We start from the raw sequence: 23,616 nt of genomic DNA on the forward strand, positions 1-23,616 counted from the left end.
GACAAAATAATTATTGGGCCAACATGAACACTCGCAACGGGACAACATCCACACATTTGGGTGTGTGTGTTCACGGTCTGTTCACAGTATCAGCAAAAGAAATTATAAAATAATCATATGCAAATTCAAAATCAAGGCCAATGTCGTCAGCGGCTGAGCCTCTTCGTTTTCCAACTAATGGATTGGCCGATTGGTTCGATTGCAATTCCAAATGGCATTAATGCATATTGGCATTTTGACAAGATACAACTAGCAGGCCGATTCAATAAAACGATATTGGGTTAGTCGATACAGAGCGACTATGGAATACCCTGTTTGCAGACAGTAGAAATCGAAATCTAAAAATGTACACATATATTTTGATCATTTTTATGTCCAATATTCAGTACTATTCAGAAACTATATGAATATGTATTTCAATTTATATTCCTCTGAGTACTCTTATGGGGTAGATATTGATTATATACTATAATTGCAAATCTTATTCAACCACGCTCGTTTGGCTTTCTAATGCATTGCAAATGTAAATTTCAAAATTGGCTTTGATGTGCCATAAAAATGTATTGAAATTTGCCTCTGTTATTTAATCGACATTTGAACGCAAATCATTTGCCACAAATCATAGCACAAATAAAACTTTGAACCAACTGTTGTTGTGTCTTTAGCCCTTTAGAATCTAGGTCAATTGGTTTTATAACCTTCAGTTATCGGCACATTTCTTATACATATTGATAAGCTTTGATTGTTGATTGCTGTTGGCCAACTTCAAAGTGATCAACAATATTTACGTTCATTTTCTACAAACCCGAAATCCCAAAATAGGTGCACAGTGCAAAATTCAGTTGCATATCAAAGATTATGTAAATTGCGATTTGCATTTTGGAAAGGGGGGAAAAAAATACAACGAAAAGACTGAAGATTCGACGAATTCCAAGGGCCAGCGTAAATAAAAATGAATTGAATAAACATTAGTTCACCAGGGTGTACCGAAAACAAATTCGAAAAGTTTTCAATATTTCGTAAACATAAACAATCGAAAAAAAAAACAGATACAATTTTTAGTTTGATTTAAGCAATTTCCAACCTAAAAAAGTCAGATATTGAAACCTTAAGTTGGTTATGCAATGAATCGTTATTCGACTATGCTGAAATTTTGAATGCAATAAATAAGATAATAGAATAATTCACTTGTTTATCGTTTTTTGATTATTCCAACTTCTCTGCCTGTCTTTCGCATTTATGTGCGAAAAAAACTAATTAAGCGTTTCCCTTCAAATAGAAAATACCAAAATATGTGAGACTCAAGGATATTCTGAAAAATACACAGTAGCTCTTTTTATTTAGAGTATTCGTTCAGTAAGGGTATCATGAAGTTGTGTTAATGTATTTAAGAGGCATCTGATCAGCAGCAAAAGTAATCTTGTCCTAATCTTGGTTTCACTTCTCGAATAATGCGTTATGAATTATGGCAGACTTCCGTTTATTATTTAAAACATTCTTTAAGCTTAAGACTTCCGTTCAGGGTATATGCCAGTCGAGCTGACTCAACTAAAGCATTCTAAGGTGTTTCTTCATTTATTGTTCGCTTGAATAATGTTTCAATGTTGATGTTTACACAAAGTTGTTAGCATAATATGACATAAAGCCTTCGGGCTTGATTTTTTTGGATCATTACTTTTTTTGCTTGCGTGTTAAAATAGTCCGAAAATACTTATAATTTAAGCAGCTCGATTGAAAATAAAAAGCGTACAAATAAGTAAAATGAGTACAATCAATGCTTGTGTGCATGGAATCCAGTCTAACTGTTCGGACCGGGCCAATTGGCCGGTTCGGTCAGTTTCAGAGGCAGTTTTAATTTTTTGGGGGCAATGTGGAGGCAGCTTTACAGTTTGGCCAGGCCAAGCGGTACAACCATATTAGCTCGTAATTATTACAAATGCCTATATTTAATTTATTTTGCTTGTACGAAATTCGCTTATACGTTATTTTTTCTCTGCTTGTGTTTGCGTTTTTTTTTTCTTGCTGCTGTTTATTGATTAATGTATTTTGGTCGGCGGCACAACGCAAACAAATAATCTTTCATGCAATGCATAAATTAATATTTGACTCAAAATACTTTTCTGCAGCATTTGGATGAAAACACGTGTACGTTCAGTTCTCTACAAATACATACAGATACTATGTATATGTGCGGTATATATATTGTATGAACAGTTTATATATTTATTTACATATATATGCATCTACATATATATGCATCTATATTTTTATATGCATAGATTATGATCCATACACATTTGGCGTAGGTGGTTTTCCGTCATTAAAGTTCGACCTTTGGTTGCTTTGTTTTATTTGTTTATTGTTAAATGAGCTCATTACACAATGAGCACGCACATATTCAAAAAGAATCTTTTCACCTGCTGTTCAGTTTTATAACGTACATATATCTATATATGCGTACATATCATTCTTTTGTTTATTTGTAGTAATTCTCAAACATTATTGTTTATTTTAAAGGCCTAAGCTGATGGATGGATTTTGACGATCAATTGTATCGCTGATACTGATTGATCCGATTACATTTTGATTGACTGCCGATTGGATTGAATTTAAGAAATAGTTCTCAAATATTCAACTGTTTTGATATAAAAACAACAGTACTAAGTAATTTTGTGCTCTTGACATGTTTTCTGAGTTTCTTTGGCAAGTTCTGTATTTCTTACTTAACTAATTTCAATAAAATGCATAAATAATTAGTACACTCACCAGTTTGCTTTGGTAGATTGTAAAAATCGAGTGTTTTGATTTCGGATGTTTCCACATGTGGCGCAAATCCCTCGTACAAATCACTCTCCTCCACAATGCCGCTCAGTTTGTCGGCCTGAGCCGATGTATCCGCACGATGATAGGGCATTTTAAAAGCCTGTTTATTCCCCTTTCTGAGAGTCCGTTTTTTGTTTGCCTCCTTAGTTAATAGGTGTGTGTGTGTGATTCTGTGTGTGTTGTGGTGTGTGTAGTTAGTTTGCAAGACTTGGCTTTTAATTTGTATGCAATCTCTAACGTAATTTGCGGTATTTATAATTGTGACTAGATCAACTTCAATTTGTAATGAATTGCGATTTATTGCCGTTGTTATTATTGTATTGTTATATTTGTGGTTTAGCTACGCGCATTTATGGAGACAGAAACACTCCAATACGATGATGCCGCGCGGAATTCATTATAGTAAACAATTTAATACCAATACTGCGATTGCATAGTGTTGGTAAACATCAAAATGAGTGGCGCTTCGAAGTCTGCAAGAAAAATAACGATATATACATTAATTTCATGGTGTAATTGAAATAATTTAAATTCAGAAACGAAATTAACATATTGAGTGCTAAGGCAAGAGTGATCTTATGCTTTAAAAGTTTGAAAAATACTTCAAAGTCATATCTTTCAAAGTTTCATTAAAGGCCATGCCGGCAAATTAGGTTTTCGAAAAATTGATCAGCTACTAAAGATTGTTTGTTTATTATAATTTTAATGTTTGGCAATCCAAGAAACGACAAATAAGTAAAAAAAAGAAGAAAAAAACTGTATGCAAGCCAATCAACATCCATCAGTTAGACGAATAAGCCAAACAAGTGAATGGCAATGATTCTAGGTGTGTGTGCGTGTGTGTATGTATAAAGTTTTTATATTTATGAATGTTCATTATATGTATATATTTATAGTCCTTGTCACTCACACCCGCACAAAGATCTGAATTCCTCGATTGGTTCAATGACACGCATGAAAAACAACTGAGTACATTTATTTAATTTCATTTGGGCCGGACCAACAACAAGATTGCGATTGTAGACAAGGCGTCCGGTGCCTCTGGGCCATAAAATATATGAAACGGCATTAAATGCCAGCGTCAATAAAAATCTCAGCTGGCCAGAGAGCTAAATGTGTGCTATATATGAATATAGCATGAATGTACTTCTTACAAGGCTCCCAAATGTCGCCTGAGTCAACTGAACTCTGCACGTTAACAGCAGCCGGTTCTGATTGCGATATCTAATTAATATTTGGTAAACCCGAAACTGGCAGAAATACAAATCGACTGCTATTAAATATACATACGTAAGATTTATAGTATTTGTATGCAGCCGCAATTACAAATCAATAAAACTCACATACAAAACAAATGGAAGCGAAAATTTGTTTAAATATATGTTATTCAAATATTTTAATGTGTTTTCTTGTGTGTATTGATAATTTAATTCGTGGAATTATATGAAGTTAACAATTTCTAAATGTACTTTTCCATAAATATTTGTTGTTTTGAATTTTTTCTCATACATTTTTAGTGATTGTTTGCGTCATAAATTGTAGGAAGAATCACTTTTATACTTGTATGTGTATTTATCAAAAGCAAAAAGTATTAGTTGCACGCACACTGCGTATAAATAATTAGCGTATTGTTTGTTTTTATTGGACGTGTATAAAGTACGCGAAAACATTTTAAATATTGATGCTGCTATACAAAATCAAAATCAAAATCAATTGGCACACATGTTGCGTATACTTAATTATTCGTTTCTACGCCGCACGCTGCGCTGAGCTTATACTAACCGAACAAAAACAAAACCAAAACTAAACGACTACTGTAATCCCCATAGGCTTGACTAAAGAGTTACAAACGTTTTCAAAATATATATATATATTTTTTTATCATTTTGATTCTTCCATCGCGTATAATTTTGTGACGAGTGCTTTCGTTTCAGCAATTCGCATGTTAAATAGCTCGTTAGAGGAGGGTGGCCAATGCCCTGCCCTGCCCCACAACACTCCACATCACTTCGCACCCGCTACCCTCGCAGCTACCGTGTATAAAATGCAAAAATTGAATTGCAAATTTCAATTGAAATTCTGCACACGTATTGAAAATAAAAACAAAAAAACAAAATCAAAAACAACAACTATGCGAGATCAACAACAAATACTTCTTTCAGTTTCGTTTGACACTTTTAATGATTGCGCTTGTCAACAGCAACATTTTGCTTTAGCCTGCAGACTGAGGAGTCTGATAGATCGCTGCGTTCGTCGACTGACGTGTGACAAGAGGTGTTAAATGCTCAGAATGCGAGGGTAGGTGCCACATCCAATGTGATATCAGCTAACTTTGATTTTACAAACGAAAAACAGACGAAGAGAAAATAATCGAAATTTTGTGTTCAGTTTTGCAACGTACACTGAAGGAGATATCGTGGAGCCTCTAATCAGCATCAATTCATATAGCCATGTTTGTCTGTCCGAGCAGTAATAGGTAATATAGGTCAAGCTGATCGGATCGGACCATTATATGATATAGCTGTCATAAGAACGGTATCGGTCGAAAGATAAGTAAAAAGCGATATGTATGTATACGCCTATCTCGATCAAGAATTTAACCGATATCTTTGGCACGCCAAATACTACTTTGATTACATGCCATGCCCTTGTCGACCGGAGTTAATCTGCTGACATCAACATTTTTGTTCAAAGTTGGAAATATTATTCCTTTCTTGTGCAAAGTATATTTTTGGAAATTCTAAGTACTATATATATTGCAATGATATTTTTTGCTTATCAAGAAAGATGTAATTGAATAGCAAACTGATAAAAACAACAAACTGAAGATCGCGCCACTCAATTTTAATTGCGTGACGTAAGGCCTCATTAATTGGCAATAGTTGCATTGTGTACTTAAATATAATTTGTTTGGAATCCATTTGCAAATATGATTATTACGCTGGTTTCGCCTTTGAAGGTGCTTACGAGAAAGATTTTATAGAATTGTTTATAAAGTTATTAACAAACGTTTATGAGTTTTATTTGTTTGCAGTTGACTCGACGCGTGCAATTGGCAAACATTGCTTATCAAGTCACAAATGCTGTAAGCTAATTTAAGTAAATGAAAGCAAATCAAATCAAATCAGTGCTCAGGCAGCTTAACAACTTTAAACGACGGTTGCAAGTCAATTGAATTCAATTGAACAAGAAAAAAAAAAAAACAAAACGAACAAAAAAAAGTTGCTTTTACATGATTTGATTAGCCGGCCCCCGCAAGAGAAACCACATTTCACACACAACAGAACGTAGCTAATTAAAATGCTCTGAAAATTAAATGACACGGGTTGTCACATGTCGCATTGGAGGTCAGTGTACATTTTGTCACCTTTGCCACCCACCCAGATGTGCCATATATTTAAAAATTATAATTTTATTTTATTGTTTGATCTCTATTTATGATTTAGATATGTTTTTTTGGTGGTTCCAGGTCAAGTGTTTTCTTATTTTTTACATTCTTCAATATAGTTCAGTGATATATTCAGAACATCCGTCTAGTCAGTTGTGTAGTTTCAAACTCCACATATTTCAATTCTAATTTCATTCATCAATTTATTGATATTGTCATGATTAGTTCTTATTGCAATTTGCAATACCATCAAATGTGTAGTAACTTAGTGAATTTAACTACTGAGTAAATGAATAATCCTTGCTATATATTTAAGAATTCAAATTTTATAAATAAATCTATATTTATAATTTTAATTGTTATGCAAGAACTATCAGGTCATCTCTTTTTTCTATTTACGAACTTACATCAAGAGTGACACGAAAAAGTCATGTTGAATCGTTCTGAAAACACGACACGCGGCCAATATCCATATCTAAATAATACTATCTGCCCCTGTGGACAGTTGCACAGATTAAACATGGCGACTGCCAGTGGCAATATGTCAGTATGTATTAAGTTTTTTTCATTGGCCGCAGCATAAACAAGTTAATTAGTTTTCATTTGCGTTGCGCGGGAGCGAGACACAAGTAGATCGTTGTCTGGTCCCAAAAAATGTGGTTTCAACGGTTTGTGGACAGACCAACAGACAGACAGACAGGTGGCGAGCACTGTGCTAATCAAGAGCTCATTTCGACTAATCAGCAGTCAAATGACGAGCACTTAACCCACATTACCACATTACAGTCACAAGCAAAAGCTGACTGCCAGAACACGCGAGCGCTGTCCGTTCGGTCAACAAGACGAAACGCCCACGCGAGTGACGTAAGTGCAACACGAGGCACTCAAGACGGGAAACTTAACTCGTCTTACAGATGTTTAGACAATTTGATGGCAGTGGAACTGCATAAACTGCACCACAATAGCAAAACTTTCCATTGTTTACAAATTTATGAATGTTATTAGACTGCGGATGCATGACGACGATATTGGAAAATGTCAAAGTGCAGCAGTGCTTGGACAGCACACGCCTAAACTAAATCTGTTAAGTGAGTCAGGCAAGATCCATCAATATTAATACTGCCCAGAGTGTTATTGGTTGTCAGTCATAGTTCTAATTTTAGCTTGTTAACATTTAAACTTAACTCAAAATTGACTCACATATATTTATAATACTTTTTTAAGTTCAAGATATTTCAGAAAGCCTAAGAGATCAAAAGAACTTTTGTTACCTATGAATTATTTTTAAAAAGTAAGACACAAGAATAGCACATATCTATTCAATTATTCTGCTTTTAATATTTTATGTTCACTCTATTCGCTTGCCACCTCATATTTTCAAGTGAAAAATGTATATGCCGAGTACCTTTTCATTTTCATATATATCAAACTTAATTATAGTTGCGTTCAACTACAAGTTCTTAACTGGGTCAGCGGCAACTAAACTGTCAACGTTTTATGACTTTTAGACACACTTGAGCCAAATTTGCATACGATATGCGAGGTGTATAAGTTTGGGGCATGCCTGGAAAAAAGAGGAAAAATGCGAATGAGAAAAACGTTTACGAGTGGCGCTTCGAATGGCTAAACTGGGGTAAGCAGCTGGCAGCTGTCACTTTTCCCAACCCTTGTCCTGAGAGTGCAATGACTTGTTAGCCAGCCCACGTTCTCATCAGGGCCAAACATTAGAAAAAGAAAACATGAAAAAAATGGTGTCAATTTTGCTTTTTGCTGCAAAAAAAGAAAACAAGAAAAAGGAAAGAAAACGTAATAGAAATTATGCCATCATATGCTTTCGTAAGCCCTTAAAGTACACCACGACAACAGTGCCACAATGTGGGCCAACAGCAAGCACATTGAGGGTGTTGCTAGCCAGCCAGCTCTGTGGGGATTACAAACGTGGAACGGGGGGCTTGTGTGGAAAATTTCTGGGGGGCTGTGCGGGTGGCGGCAGCTGGAAAGGACACTTTACGTCAGCGACAGAGCAAATACACTGCTAGTTGAATTGAGTGGAGAAACAAACGCAGGGGAGACAGCATGGAGAGAGTCGAGAGAGCTAAAGCGTTGGTAAATGAGAGCGAGTTGAGTAAAAACAAAAAGGGAGAGGCAGACAGAGAGAGAGAGAGAGAGCGCATGCTAAGGCTGGGTAAATCAATGAATGAACACGCACACACGCACGAACGCACACACGCGAAGGCAACAATACACGCACACACACGCACACGTACACACACACAGACGCACACACACACGCACACACACACACACGCACACACGCGCACACACGCATGTGCGAGCGAGATACTAAAAAGGCGACAGGGCGACAAGTTATTGAATCAATTTATGCTCGGGTAGCCTGGTGAGAGGCAAAGGGCAATCAGAGGACATACAAACGAGACGGCGCCAAGGAAATCAACTTGTCAACTGGCAAGGACACACACGAAAATTTATTTCAGCCCAGTAAAGACAATTTAAAAAAAATTATATATATATATTTATTATATATAAAGCGCAACAAAAAACCAGATCTATGCAGACGGACCAAAGGCTAAATCGAGTCATCAGGATTGACCTGATTTACAGAGAGCTGTACCTGTACCGGTCCCCCAATACGCTCAACAGACCCTGTTAGCTTGTGCGCCAACTTGGCCAAGTTTTGTGGCAGACGCAGTGACGCTGAAAATGCCAACACGCAAGGTTTTTTTCTTATTTATCTTTTATTTCGATAGTTTATTTTTATTTATTTATTTTTTTTTGGCAACACAAAGGAAAACCTGTATAATGCACTTGCCACAACAGCAGCAACAATAATGCAGGTCATTGAACCGTAGCACAAAATGCAACAAAAAAAAAGAAAAGAAAAACTGCAACTGCAGCAGCAGCAACATTTTTATTTTTCTTTTTTCTTGTTTTTTTTTTTGTGTATTTAATAATAATTACATACGATGGAAATATCTATGTAAGCGCATTGTAAGCGCACTGGCTAGAAAAATCACGTGCAACGGACCAAGGCACTGTTATTAGCGGGCCCATCTCGTCTCCATTTGCCCCTTTTTCGACCATCACTCCTCACCCCCGCTGCGCGTTGCAAGAAGAAAAACAAGACAACTAACAGCATGGCGAGAAGGAAAAGCAATTGCCAGAAAAAACGTGAAGAAAAAAGCAATATAAGAATATACCCAGTGCTTTAAATCACATCCGCTTAGCTCAGTTTGCCTAATCTTAAATCAGTTCTATTAAATTTAACTTTCAAAAATAACTATTTTTCAGAGTCGTAGACTACTCTAAGTAAGTAGTAAATATGTTTAAAAAAAAAGTAAGTAAAAAAAATGGTACTTTTGAATATGAAATCAATTTTTCGATTGCCAGAAAATGTCTTAAATTTTGTGATGAATGCAATTATTAAATCTCAAATACAATATGTATATAATATATTTTTTATAACAACTAAACTCTTTTCAAAATATACATTAGTAGATCTGATATATTAACATATAAATAATTTAAAAAATAGTTTCCTAAATAACTTCCAAATATATATCCCTCCAAAAATTAAGGCTCTTTTACCAATTTTAAGGGTGGAAGATGTCTCAACAAATTTTACAACTTGTTTATGTCCATCATTTATCGTACAAAGTTATCGGTTTAATTTGCAGAAGTTTATTACGCCCAGTTTTACACATTTTATGGGCACAGGGTATAATACCGTACACACTCACACACACACGAACAAACTCTCACACATGCATAACAATGTTGCATGTGAGAAATGAAGCAGACAGTTAGCCAAACAAAGGCAGCAGCACCACCACCAGCAGCAGCAGCCGATTCAGCATTGAAGCCAGCTCGCTTAACTTTTGGCTTTGGCTGCACACAAATGTTATGTAAGTGCACAATTTCTCGATTTTTATTCGTAACCACTTTTCATTTGCTTGGCTTGGCAAAAGTTCGTCAATTGCGGCCAATGTGCAGCGCTGGCTAGTGCAGCGCATGTATCTAGATATATGTATATGTTAGCCCGATTCTTTTCCGTTGGCAAAACACATGAATCATCGCGCAATTTCAGAGTGTCAGCTAGAAATGAACATCTCAGTGGATTTAACGCTATTGTATTTTATCTATTTAACGGACAAAGTGGCGTATGGAGGTGACTAACAATTATAATTATACATACGTCATGTTGACAGAGCAACATCATTAATTTATAATGATAATATTATTTAACGTTGAGTGTTCAACGACCTTCAGCTATATTATTGATAAAACATTTTACACAAGTCTTCTACATAAATATAAATTTCACATGATTGTGTTAATGAAAATAAAATACAATTACGGCAGACAGTTTAGATTATTTAATGGACATAAAGAACTGTATTGTTGTCATTGTTATGTTATGTGTTGTACGAAACAATTATATATTTGCTTTAAAATAACTCAATTCACTGAAAAATTGTTTACATTTTAATTATTATCGTTTTGAAGAAGCGAGAAAATCCACTTATTACATTAAAGTTATTGTTTATGTAAAAATAAATGACTTTTTATATTAGTTTCGATGAGCTCCCATCTACGCCATTACTAGCAATAATATTACTTGGATGGCTTGAAGCAAATGCTTCCATATGTTAATAACTCAATTATGAATACGAAAGCGACAAAGTAATTGGCTGTAATTGCATGTTACTGGAATTCTCAGCACTTGCTAATCAAATAAAAATATGTTAAGTGCACATTTTGAGGCCATTTGGCTATGGTCAATGAAATGTGGATGGAGACACCATCATCAGCGCCAGTTCGCTCACTCAAATTGCAGCTAATTACACACACTTACGCCATTTAATAGACGCCCCATATGAGAGGCCCCATATGTCGCCACGCTTAGAGAAACTAATGGGCCAAAATGATGGCTGGCTGCCTCGCAAAAAGAAAAAAAAAAAAAAAAGAAAAAAAACATGAAAACAAAATTGGAAAGCCCAGACGCTATTGTTACAAGCCTAGCCACGGGAGAGTACTTAGTACAGTAAAACCAAATGATGTAAAACTAAGCGGCCCATATCGCAAGACATGGCTAAGCGGTCTCTGCTTCGCCTGGGGATTTCTCGCGATGGGACCTGGCCAAGGCCAGAACAAACAGCAGGGCTGCCTGTTGCAAATTATTTACACTTTGCCAGTTGCAACACAGACACACGCACAGCAAAACGTAGACGTAAAATGCCTGAATAAATTGAATACCCATACATTTTTAATAGAAAGATATGTAAATTTCATATGTGAACATTTTACAAACTGCAAAACATTACATTTATTATGTAAACCGATATGAACAATTCTTCTGAGCTGAAAGCAGCATGTAGTCAAATTTAAAAATTTAAATTAAGAAATCATTTAGTATTCATAAATGTATGGAATCCGATAATCAAATCACATGCTGCATCAAGGTCGGACAGTATAAGTTTAATGGCTGGAACAAGTCTGTAGCTTCGGCTTCAAGTCACATGGATAATATTGGATAATCAACGTGTCTTTCATTACGTAACAATTACACGAATTATTTAAGGTACTTATGCTCTAATAACCACGCGAATTGGAAGTCAAAAATCTTCTTTTATTATTGTTTGCTCGTACAGCTCTTATTCCACTTGCGATCGATGTGCTCTGATAACTTACAGCCTTATCCAGCACGAACATGACAGCGGATATTATTGCATAAATCAAAATAACATTTAAATAACAAAAACCCCAATATGAAGATAGGTAGTATTGATTCACCCGATCACCAGTTTTCAATGGGAACCGGTCATAATTATAGCTGTTTTACGCCTAGATTGAATAGTTTGTTTGTACGAGCGCGGATAATTGCGGTTAGCCAACAAATAGTATTAAATACTGTGCAAAGATGCATGGCTCATAAGGTTATTTGAAAAATACAAATGTTTAATACCATAAACAACTAAACAGTAACATTTAGCGTAACAAATTGCAGACAGATGTATTTATACTTAAACAAGTGTTAAACTTATCCAGACATTTGCCGCACAAAAATTCCAGCCAATCAAACAAATCAAATGCCAAGTTTCTCAGTCATAAAATATGAGCTAAGACGTGCGTCGAGGGCATCAACTATTATGCAGACTATGCGAGAATATAGATTGATAAGATAGACGTCTGACTAGTTAGCACTTACGTGTGAGTATTCGTGCTGTATTTGTACTTGTGCTGGTATCTGTATTAGTTCGGGCAGTAGGCAAAGTCGACAAGTCGACAGCGTGGGTTTGCACCCAAAAATAAAAGAACAAAAATTTAAACAAATTTCGCTGATAAGCGCACACAGCAAAAGTTTTGAATTTTGAAGAGGTTGTAGTTTGCTCTCGTAGTACCTGACAAAGGGTATTACAATTGTCTTACTGGCAAAAGACTGTGTTTATTCATTTAACTTGGAGCCTAATTACACTATCAATATTTGTTTGATTATATAATTTTCCCATTTGTAGACATTGTTCTGTACTTTCTATATTTGTAAAAAAAAGTAGCGATTTTTTTAATTTCAACCCCAGTATATCGTGTTATTTTTTGCGTTGATTTATCGAATTGTGTATTGACTATGGTAATATACTTATTTATAGATTTGTTTGCAAAAAAACTGATTGTTGCCTGTCCTTCGCTTTAATTATTTATTTTATTATTCATTTTTCAAGGACAAATAAGAATACAGCGATCAACTGTCTTACTTAATCACTCAGTAATTTTGGTCCACTCCCACGTTGAGGACAACGGAGACCCACAATGAAATCGCATAATGTAAAGAATATGAATGAATCCTGCTATTAATTGTTAGACATTTTTAACAGAAAAGAGCATTTAATTGTCGGTGCTCCAAAGAGAAGATTGTTGTTCATTTAATTGGTATACGTAGTTTTTTTTTTTTTTTTTTTCTTTTGGTTCGCATTGATAAGCCGCGTTAAATAACATGGTGCGAGGAGCATTGGAAACGGCTCTGTCACGAGTCGTCGTCGCTATCTGCCGCATAAGCCAGCTGAGCAGCATTTGACTATTTTTAGTATGTTTAGTAGCCGACACAGTTGCTGACATTGGTTGTAAATCTTGGCAATGGCAAAGCTCAATGTGAAGTAGGCGGAGCGGCGCCCGTTCAGTTCTACAAACTGAAAAAGGGGGCGGCAAGCAGACAACGTCATCAAGCGCCGTAGTGATGAGGGGGGTGGGGCGCTATTCTGCTACTGTGAGCAATATCCCGGGCATTTCGCTGACAGCAGCAGCACGTTACTCTATCATCGAATGCGGATTCTATCGCAATCTATTGGATTTATTTTTTAAAGTCTCCAGCCGATTGACTGTGAAATTTATTTCGAGTGTGGGAAACCGGTTGGATGTCATCATGATTATATTTTATTTGTACTTATGCCATATTTATATTGCGACTGTGTGTGTTGCCAAAATGTGTAAAGAAATAACACTCAGCCGACAACGACAACAGACAGCACAGAGAGACGCAGTATTGCCAGCCTAAAATAAATAGAAAAAATCTAAAAATAACTATAAATATAAGCTGCACACATGATAATCATTAAGGATAATAAAGATTTCGATATTCAAAATAAGCACTGAACTGTGTTAATGAAATATTAATTATTTCTACTACTGTTTAGCATGGTTAATATAATTTATTCCAAAGTATTGTCAATACTTTTCATATATATTTATATATGAAAAGTTTATTAGTTAAGCTGTCAGCTTTAAGAAACTTACTAAAAGTTAAAAATAAAACAAAATAAGATCGAATTCTCGATTCTCGCCATTTCCCCCGCTTAGCCAGTTTGGACGGCTTTAAAGCGGACTTGGCAACACTGGCAAGCACAGGCGTGACTCAGCTGGTGTGGCTCCATTTGCTCCATTGTTCTACACTTGTTGTTTGGCATTCCAGCGAACTTCAATGATATTCGAGAGCTGCCACCGAGCGCGAGACTTGCCGCAAACTGAAACTCGCTACTCTATCACGTGCTTTCCACTAAACGAATAATCGACTTATCGCCCAGCTCGACTTCGAGTCGCCTTACTTATTTATTTTGTTTTTGTTGAGTGTAAACAATGGACAGGCTTGTTTCTAAATATTTTTGGTGTCGCGGATTATACAATACCATTTGAGGTTAGGCACGAGTTTGCTTCGACCAACAAATTGAGTTAATTAGATTCGTTTTGGGTGGGGTGTTGTGCTCAGGTGGGCGGTGCTTTTAATCAATATACAACCTACAATAAGTAAGAATAGTGCACTCTATTCAACAACTCAATACCGACCCTACATTGTTTGCGCATGTTCCCTATATATTTTGGCAAACCTGCTAATTTCAGTGGCATGAATAACCATGGAAAAGATCTTTGCACGATTTGCACAATTAGAGCTTTGAACGCAGGATGCTCCGCATTATAAGTAAAATGTTATATTTATACTAATTAGCTTCTAACATGCAGCTAGAACTATAGCCAGCGAACACAAACCGATCACCAAATATAATATCTTTATGTCGTAATACTATATAGCAAACACAAATATATAAAGCACCCGTAAATTACTTATCCATATATAAAAACTGCGGATAACTGCCAAATTTGTAGACCTTATCCAAATGTCGCAATAAAGTATTTAAAGCAAGCAGCAGCCAGTTCTAAAAGCGTCGCATAATATTTATTACTTGATTGCTGGAGACTATTTTCGTTGTGCTTAATGTTAATTTAAGAAACCAGAGCTAATTAATTAGTGGGCAGATGTTAGTGTGACCAGTGGCCACTGACACAAATGCGGACGTGACAATTACAGCTGCCCAAAGCCCAAAGCCCAAAGTCGAAAGCCAAACGACAAACCAATTTAAAATCATCAAGAGGCGTGCGAAAGAAAATATAAATAAAAATAAATCGCAAATCCAACTAACGAACGCCCACGCCCAGAAATCTATGCGAAAGGAAGGGGTTCATAGATGATTAGGGGAGGGGGGTGTGCTCGAGGTATAAATTGAATTACGCGCAGCACAGAAACTGCTTATCCAAACGACAAGCATATTGAACGCGCGTCAAATGGGCAAGCAAAATAAACAAACCGGACGGGAGCAACTGGGCAGGGGTTGAGTAGGGGTAAGTGTAGGGGTAGGGGTGAAGCCACCGGTAGAAGAACACTGCATAAAATATGCATGCGAAAATAAATAAGAGAGGTCTGCCGCTGTCTTCACTCCTATAGTTTATAACGCAACTCGACTAGGAGTTACCCAGGCATAGGATTTAAGTATACTCGCATTTGATAATGTGTATTATATTCTGATTACCTGATTATTAAATATTGATTTATTTGATCTATAGAATAAAAATTAATAAAAACACTGGAAGATCGATCGATCAACTTATGCACAAGAAGCTACAGACATCCAAGTCTAATCAGCTTGGTTAAGCTAATCAAGAATATGCATGTACTCGCAGCTGTATGTCTCTGTGTAGGGTATATCAGCAAAGCAAAGCTTCAGAATTTTACCAACTTAAAATTCCAGTGTTTTTGTGCTACGCCACAATTCGACGCTGAACTCAATTAAGCGTTTGACACAAGGGAGTTGAGTTAAGTTCCGTACTAACCAGCGAACCCGCGCTTTTGCCGATTGGCCTCTGCCAACTGCGAAATGAGAACTGAGTACGGAGAACTCAGATCTTGGCGATTGACGATTGGCGACTGGCGTCCAAGTGACTGTTGTTGTTGTTCTTGTTGTTGTTGTGGGTCTCTGGTGAGCTTCTTTTGTACGTAATTCACTTTATTCAAATAAAGTATAATATAATAAATGCTCGTATGCAAAATACAATGGGCAGAGACAAGTAAACTACGCGCCATTGTCGAACGACTCGAATTCTGAAGCCGTTTGCCTCGCCAGACAAACAAACAGAAATAGAGAGCGAGAGAGAGAAAGAGAGAGAGGCATGCTCGGCATTTAATATAACGACCTCGGAGACGCAGGCTGGTGGTTGTTGCCTGTTTGCATTGTTGGGCCGGATGTTTTTGTGGCACTGCAACAGGCAGAGAGCTCCTCTGTGCGAATTGAACGGACAAACACAAACATATCACACAATGAAGATTGACAACGGCATATGAGTGAACGCCTCTCGTTGATATCGCGTATGCTTAATGCGGAAAATGTCGCATCGGATAATGGGCAAATGGGAAATTGCAAATGGGCAATGTGTGTACTTTAAAGCCCAACTGCCAGCCACTTGGCTCGATAACAATGAAAGCACCTCGGTGGTGCATAAATGACAACAGTTCATGACATTTCTAGCGCAATCACTTAAGTCAATTACAACTTAGCTACGCAACAGCAGATAACATAATCGCAAATTGTAGCAAATTGGGCTTATAAAACACCTATCAAGCAGACACAGCTTATCCGGTCAAATTAACAAGCACAGATTATAGTTTAGTTTAAATAGATAAAGAATATTAAAATGTTTGACTACAGCTTACCTGGAGTTAGAAATAAAAACTATATATAGGCATTTATCAAATATTTTCAACTTATCCGACTTGGCATTACAACACGTATAAGGGCGGATAAGAAATAAGACAATTGCTCTCAAGTTTATTGTTGTCACTTACTCAGTGTTATGCACGAATAGTACATTTTTTTGGCGTCATTTAATCAACGCAGACACTGTGGGAACTTGTGGTTGAACAGAGACGCCCCCAAAAATTAGTACAATCATAATTAACATAGATATCAGAAATTAGCAACTTATCCGCGACTAACGAACACAAGTTCCGATAACCTTTGCAACATACGCAAAACACAACAAACAAACAAACACAATCAAGGTTATTGAATCAAGGCAAAATGTAAAAATATTTACTAAAAAACATATGTACATATGTCGTCTGTGTAGTTATTAACGTTTATTCATTAACTGAGCAGACACAATATGTACGATATGATGATGATGAGTGCATACATATATAGATATATATATGTGTGTGCATTTGTATTGGCAATAACGAATAACGTTTACTTTTGCAGTTGTCGGAGAACTCTCAATGAAATTACTTGCACAAATTAATGCCGCACAATTACCCACATCAGAGCCCAACCAGAGCCGGACCAGAGCCGGACCAGAGCCAGACAATTGATTGTCTGATATCTCACGCGCCGGGGCATACATATCTATGTATTTATATATATATGCATATACATATGGATATGTATGTTATATATATGCAGAAATATTTTTATTGTCATTGTTACTGTTGTTGTTTCATATTTACTTTCAGCTTTCTCGCTATAGGATATTGTGGGCGTATGATTTTTGTTGTTCTGTCGCGTTGTTATTAACACACTTGAGCCGCACACACTTCCCCACACACAGACACACTCCCACACACAGACATAAGTCATACTTGATTTGATAAATATGATTAGGATTTATGAGCGTGTGGGGTTTTGTTTTTTTTTTTTTAATTTCAATTCAAAGCCTGCATAAAGTTTATGTCTCAGCAGTAATTCGATCATGTGATCAAAAATAAACAATAACAAAAAAAAAAGAACCATCACGATCTTGTTACATAATAATGGATAGGTGTGGATAAAGTTGCAATAGTTCGCCAATCGGTGCATCTCAATTAAAGTTGAATTAAATTGCATGTTGCTTACATTAAATAAGCGTGGATAAATGTGGATAAAGGCAGTCAGTTTTATAAAAGAGTACAACTCAATTAAATAATGTACTCATAATTTAAAATGGATAACCAAATCCACACCATTTTGTAACTGATATGCTAAATCGCAGCGAATAAAATGATAATGCAGTTGGCAAACCCGCTTAAATATATATATATACATTATTAAATTCAATCAATGTAAGCCTGAACATTTCAATTAAAAGCGATAAATGCACATACCAAAAAAAAAATGAGTATCGCGAACACAAAACTGTAATCTAGAATCAAAGTCGTTAAGCAACGCAAAATATATATGTATATCATAAATAAAGTAGGCAATCAAATGTAATCTATATAGACATAGATTAAATGCATTACACAACACCGAATGAATTATTATCCAGTTTATGGCCAGGTGATTATAAAAAACGACAACGATTTTTATGTTTTGCACTGGTGAATCCCAAAAAAAAGTCAGAAATATGATTCAAAATTAGCGAAGCTTAAATACGCTTAAGTTTAAATAAATTACGCAATATGCAACAATTAAATCGTAACCGCTGCAAAAGGGTTGATTTTATTTATATATTTTTTGTAAAGGTTACACAAGTTAAACCTCTAGGAAATCACAAAGCAAACAAGAATCAAATTTATGGCACTACATAGTGGTTTGTGTGGAGTACAAAAATCGTACCTTCATTAATATTAATTTAATACAGCTAACAAGCACAAACAAGCAGGCAAATGCCGTGACAGGTCAAGCGGCACGCTGCACGGGTCTATCACCTATAAATAACGCGAACAGCTCAGCAATTTAAGGCAACCCAAAAGGAAAAGCAACAACAATAACCACAGCAAAATGGTAACTCAAATAAAACTTATTGATTTTGTGAAAGAAAAAACATTAACCTGTCAGCCACACACGCACACAAACACCCAAAGTGTTTTTTTTTTTTTTCTTTTTGGGGTGAGTTTTTCATTGGGTTAGTTGGTCGATTCTGTTACAAATCTACAAATAGATAAAGTTCAGCCACTAAAGTTGAACGAACCGGCAAATGCTTCTAGTCAAAAAAAACTTTGTACAACAACAAATAAACTAAAGTTAACACAAATTCAACTCTGACGCAGTCTCAATTTGTGATTTGTAAGCGGACTTTTTGCTTGATTGCTTCTAAGATACCACGATGAATCACAGCACAAGTCAAAACGATAGACGCATGTTTGTCATCGGGTTATAGGCACGTACACAAATCACCAATTCGCGATTGGAGATTGATTCGATTCGGCATTTCAAGTGTATACCCACTTTTGCATGGATATTTCAATTTTGACACGAAATGTGTAACGACTTAAAGATAAAAGCTAGAGACTGTGGAAAATTTGAAAGGGTGAAACACCCATTGTTTTTTAAATCTGGATCTCGAGTCAACTAAACACCCTGCAAATAGTGGCACATATTTCAATGAAGTTTTATTTTGTATACAATCTTAAAATGACTATACTCTTTGTTAGAGCATCTTATGTTCGTGTTGTTTGTGTAGACTATAAACTATTTATTATGCGCTTGACCGAAATCGTATCGGTAATTGCTATATTTTTGCAATTGATTGCTTACAGCCTCATGTGTATTTTTGAAAGCATTAACGAAATGGACGCCCAAAAAAAAATCGTTTAAAAGTCGTTTGGCGGCTAACTCACGTGAGCGACTGGACCACCACCACGTTCAGAGGTATATAAAAGAAGGCTTTAGACAAGAGAGTGCTCGACCAGAAGATACCCTTTATACAAAGCAAGTAAGAAGGCTTTAGGCAAGAGAGTACTCGACTAGTAGATGCCTTTTACCTAGCTGTTGAAAGTATTGACTCGATTAAAATACAGCTTCCTGTTTCGCACACCTAAATGTAAGCAGGTAAAAATAAGCAAAAATGCAAGTGTTGTCCATTTTGAAGCCCGCTTCGATTAATTAATGGCATATGCTTATTTCAGGGCATATTACATTGCAAATAAAACTAGTTCTTATAGTCTCTGATATCGGTTTGTTCAGACAGACATACAACAATGTCTCAATCGGCTTTTGATGCTGATCAGGAATATATATAAGTTATGTTGTGGGATATGCTTCCTTCTGCCTGTCACCTACTTTTGCTCAGCTTCATTATACCCTATTCAATCATTTCACAGTATGTATTTTCCATTAAATTTTTAGTTTTTTTTTACGAGTTGAGCACATGATTCAATGGTCATTTGTGACAGCTACGCAATACATAATTTGTCTATGCGCCAGTCAATGCTATTCAGATAAGGTTTCTGTCTGCTTGCCAAACATTTTCTTTGCATATTCACATATATTAACATAAACATGTATATCCCTGCTTGGCCGTAACTTGCTAAATGGCTTAATTGGGTCGTCGGCGCAGATAAGATAAAGCCCAGTTATTTGCAAAAGAAATTGACTTCAGCATACTTTACGTTTCTTCCCCCATTTTCTAAGAATCTTTTAGGCAAAGTTCATACGAACTCAAAGCAATTCTGGAATTAGTTGAGGGGAAGCAAATATTTAAGAGTGCAATCTTTACGAGTTCAGCTGAAGTTGGGTGTGTGTGTGTGGGAGTTCATGTTTGACAATTTTGTTTTCAACTCAAAGAAAAGTTTATGAAAAAACGATTCCAATTTCGACATAGATAAGTAAACTGTGATTTGTGAGTCATATAAGTGAAACAAATCCTAGCATATAGATAGGTCCGTATATCTCATACAAATACGTATGTATCATGTTTTTTTCTTCTAATTAGAAGCATGTAGCTTATTTCGCAAAGATAGCGTAAGGTTTGTAAGCTACCATAAGACCTCAATATAGTGAACAGCTGAAAATCAATTGTAATTAAAGTATTAGATTCGTTCTCATATACTTAATTTGTTACTAAAGGCAATAAGAACATAGATAAATAAAAAGGCTTAAATGTTTAAATTTTCTAGGAAAATCACTTTAAAATAGAAAATGTTCATTTTTAAATGCGAAAATAATTTTAAATAAAAATGTCTATCTATATCAACTTGAAAACTCATTTAATTACTTGGAGATTTAATTTAATTGTTGCTAAATATTTATATTCAGTTGACGTCACAATTTCAATCAGCACTGTTTACTAATTTGAGCGCCCACTGTTTTATCGAGCACAATCTAAATGTTTATGTCATTATTAGCGGGCCCATCTTTATTTCACGCATAATTTAAAGCTCCCATCTAATCGTAAAACAAATATTTGGCCAAAGATTTCGCTCAAAGATCAAAAACAAATGTCGTAAATTGTGCAAGGTTGGAATCTTTGGGCCTGTCTATCTAATCATTACCATTTAGACACACTATGACAAAAATAAATGTAAGAGGTAAGAAAAAAAAAAGTACCAAAAGTCCCGATAAGCAGTCAGTCATTTATGATCAGAACATTGCCGATTGAGTCATTGGAAACGGTGTTAAAATTGTTGTACGGAAACAAACACAACACGTTGCGAACTGAGTCATAGAAAAGGTCAGCAATACAATTTTGTAGTTGCAATTGGTGCAAACGAGAGAGCAGATGATGCACTTACCTCTGCTTAATTTTGTATGTTGCTTGTTGTTTGTTATTCTCGTTTCTTTTCGTCGTCTGCTTCTCTCGCTTTCTTGCCTGCTGCTGCTGTGCTGCAGTTGTCGATAATTGTTTTCGTTATGTTTTGGGTTCTTAAGCTGCCCTTTCGTTCTCTCTCTCTCTTGCTCTCACTTACACACTCTGTTAGACGTCTGTTTTTTTTCAGATTCCTTTTTTATATTTTGCTGCTGCTGCTGCTGCTTGCACACACGCGTTTTGTTTTGCTTGCCTCGTTCGTTTGCGTTTTCACTTTCACAGGTAAATTCAACTATGTCAGAGAATATGGTTAAAGGAAAGAATTTTAATGGCTGTCACAGCACAACAGATTTGCTGCTGTTCTTGTTTGGCTGCTTGCTAACTATTTTTGTTTTTGTTTTTCTTTCTTATTGGTTTTTATGAAATGTATGCACGTTGGGGCCTTTTATTTCACACAAAACAAGAGACTGCCGCAAGTGCGGCGACTACCTTGCGATGCGAGCGTTAAAAATCAACTGAATTGTTATGGGCAGCAGCCGACGAATGTGGCGCGAGCGAGCATACAGTTGATACCGTTACGGGAGAGTGAGAGCAAGCGAGAGAGTGAGCGAGGTTTCAAGAGCGCCAAAATTGCGTAAGTGAGCGTGTGCGTGTGCGACCCATCCCTCTCTGGCCTGGAGAACTTAGCGCTGCACATGTGTGGGTGATTTTATTTTCTTAAAATGTGTGTGCAGAAATTTACCGGCTGATTAGTTTTGACGGCAACAGCAAAACACTCTTCATTGTTTTTATTGGCGCACTGCTCGCTCTCGTTGTGTATTGTGAATACCAAATAAATGCCAAATATTTGCTCGATGCACAAATTGCAACACATGCTCTTCACACGTGGTTTTTATTTCGATTTTTATTGCAACTTCACGCAACGTAAATTCCCACACACACAATCATAAAAATACTCAAACGGACGAAAAAAACGTAACACGTCACAAAAACAACAACAATACAGCGCTCTCTCTCTCTCTCTCCCGCTCGCTCTTTCACTGTGCATAGGCGTTGTTATTGACTGGGCGAAAAATTAAAATCTTTTGTGCAATAATATTGCGAGCATTTTAATTGTGTTAAGCATTTAGTTAGCACTTGGCTTTATAAATAATCGCCTCGAGAGTTGTCACTGACGGTGTGAATTTTTTTTGTTAACGCTTTTTATAGTTGACAAATAGTTAAAATAAACAAATAAATCAAACGGAATTTTATATTTAGCGAAAAAATTTACGTACTTTTCCCATACGAAAACTAAAGTGAAAAAAATCTAGGGACTGTGCAATGTTTACAAGTGTGTGTGTGAGTGTGTGTGTGTGCGGACAGGCCTCCACAGACACACACACACACACACTCATATATAAACACGCTTGCTCATACGAACATTAGAAAAGCGACACAATTTGGCCTAATTTTGTTTAGAGGCAGCCAAAAACGACATTTGTTCACATTGTGTTTACCTCTCAGGTCTTTTATCACACAAGCTGCTGCATATTTGTTGCGATTTTCTTTAATTATTTGTTATTTTTTTGCAACAAATTAATAAATGCCCGCGACACAAGCAAATGTAAACCAACAGATAACTTAACAGACTCTCATATAGCGCAGCTGTTTGTTAACAGAGCTAAAAAGTGGCTGTAGAAATGTTACACTCAGTGTCACCGTGATGAATCGTGATTGTGCAAATCTAAAATCTCAACGCAACTAGTTTCAAATATAGTTTTAATGATAGTACAAAATCGATTTTATTTTGTTAATATACAATATAAAAATAACAAAAATGTTTCAGTCACTCGCGCAGCTCTACTGTTAAAGTTACGTTAACATCGTAATGTCAACTGTACTCCTCGCGATGTTATGCAACACTGACGCCCTGATTGAAGCGTGTACCATGAATTCCGTGCTGTGCAGCACTGCACAGCTAAAGGCGCGCAATTTAAATTCAGCTTTAATAACAATAAATTTAATAATCTCTAAATTGGAGTCTTAATCTCATCAATTAATTATGAATTATGAAAGTATATGTG

General features: G+C 36.1%; 1 protein-coding gene across 6 annotated transcripts in view; it reads right to left on the reverse strand.

Annotated features, from left to right (window-relative positions):
- Positions 1-22,014, reverse strand: part of LOC6561615 (GTPase-activating protein skywalker) — a 48,218-nt gene extending 26,204 nt beyond the window's left edge. For 5 of the 6 annotated variants that reach the window (XM_032736580.2, XM_032736589.2, XM_032736582.2 and 2 more), the window contains exons 1-2: positions 21,537-22,014; positions 2,767-3,296 (exon numbers count right to left, since the gene is read on the reverse strand). In XM_032736580.2, coding sequence (XP_032592471.1) covers positions 2,767-2,914 — 148 coding nt within the window. In that variant the 5' untranslated portion in view covers positions 2,915-3,296; positions 21,537-22,014. The remainder of the gene's footprint in view (positions 1-2,766; positions 3,297-21,536) is intronic. The other variant, XM_043214677.1, reaches the window with a different exon arrangement.
- Positions 22,015-23,616: the final 1,602 nt, after the last annotated feature.

This window comes from Drosophila grimshawi, unplaced genomic scaffold (assembly GCF_018153295.1).
Source record: "Drosophila grimshawi isolate 15287-2541.00 unplaced genomic scaffold, ASM1815329v1 contig_1377, whole genome shotgun sequence".
NCBI lineage: Eukaryota > Metazoa > Arthropoda > Insecta > Diptera > Drosophilidae > Drosophila > Drosophila grimshawi.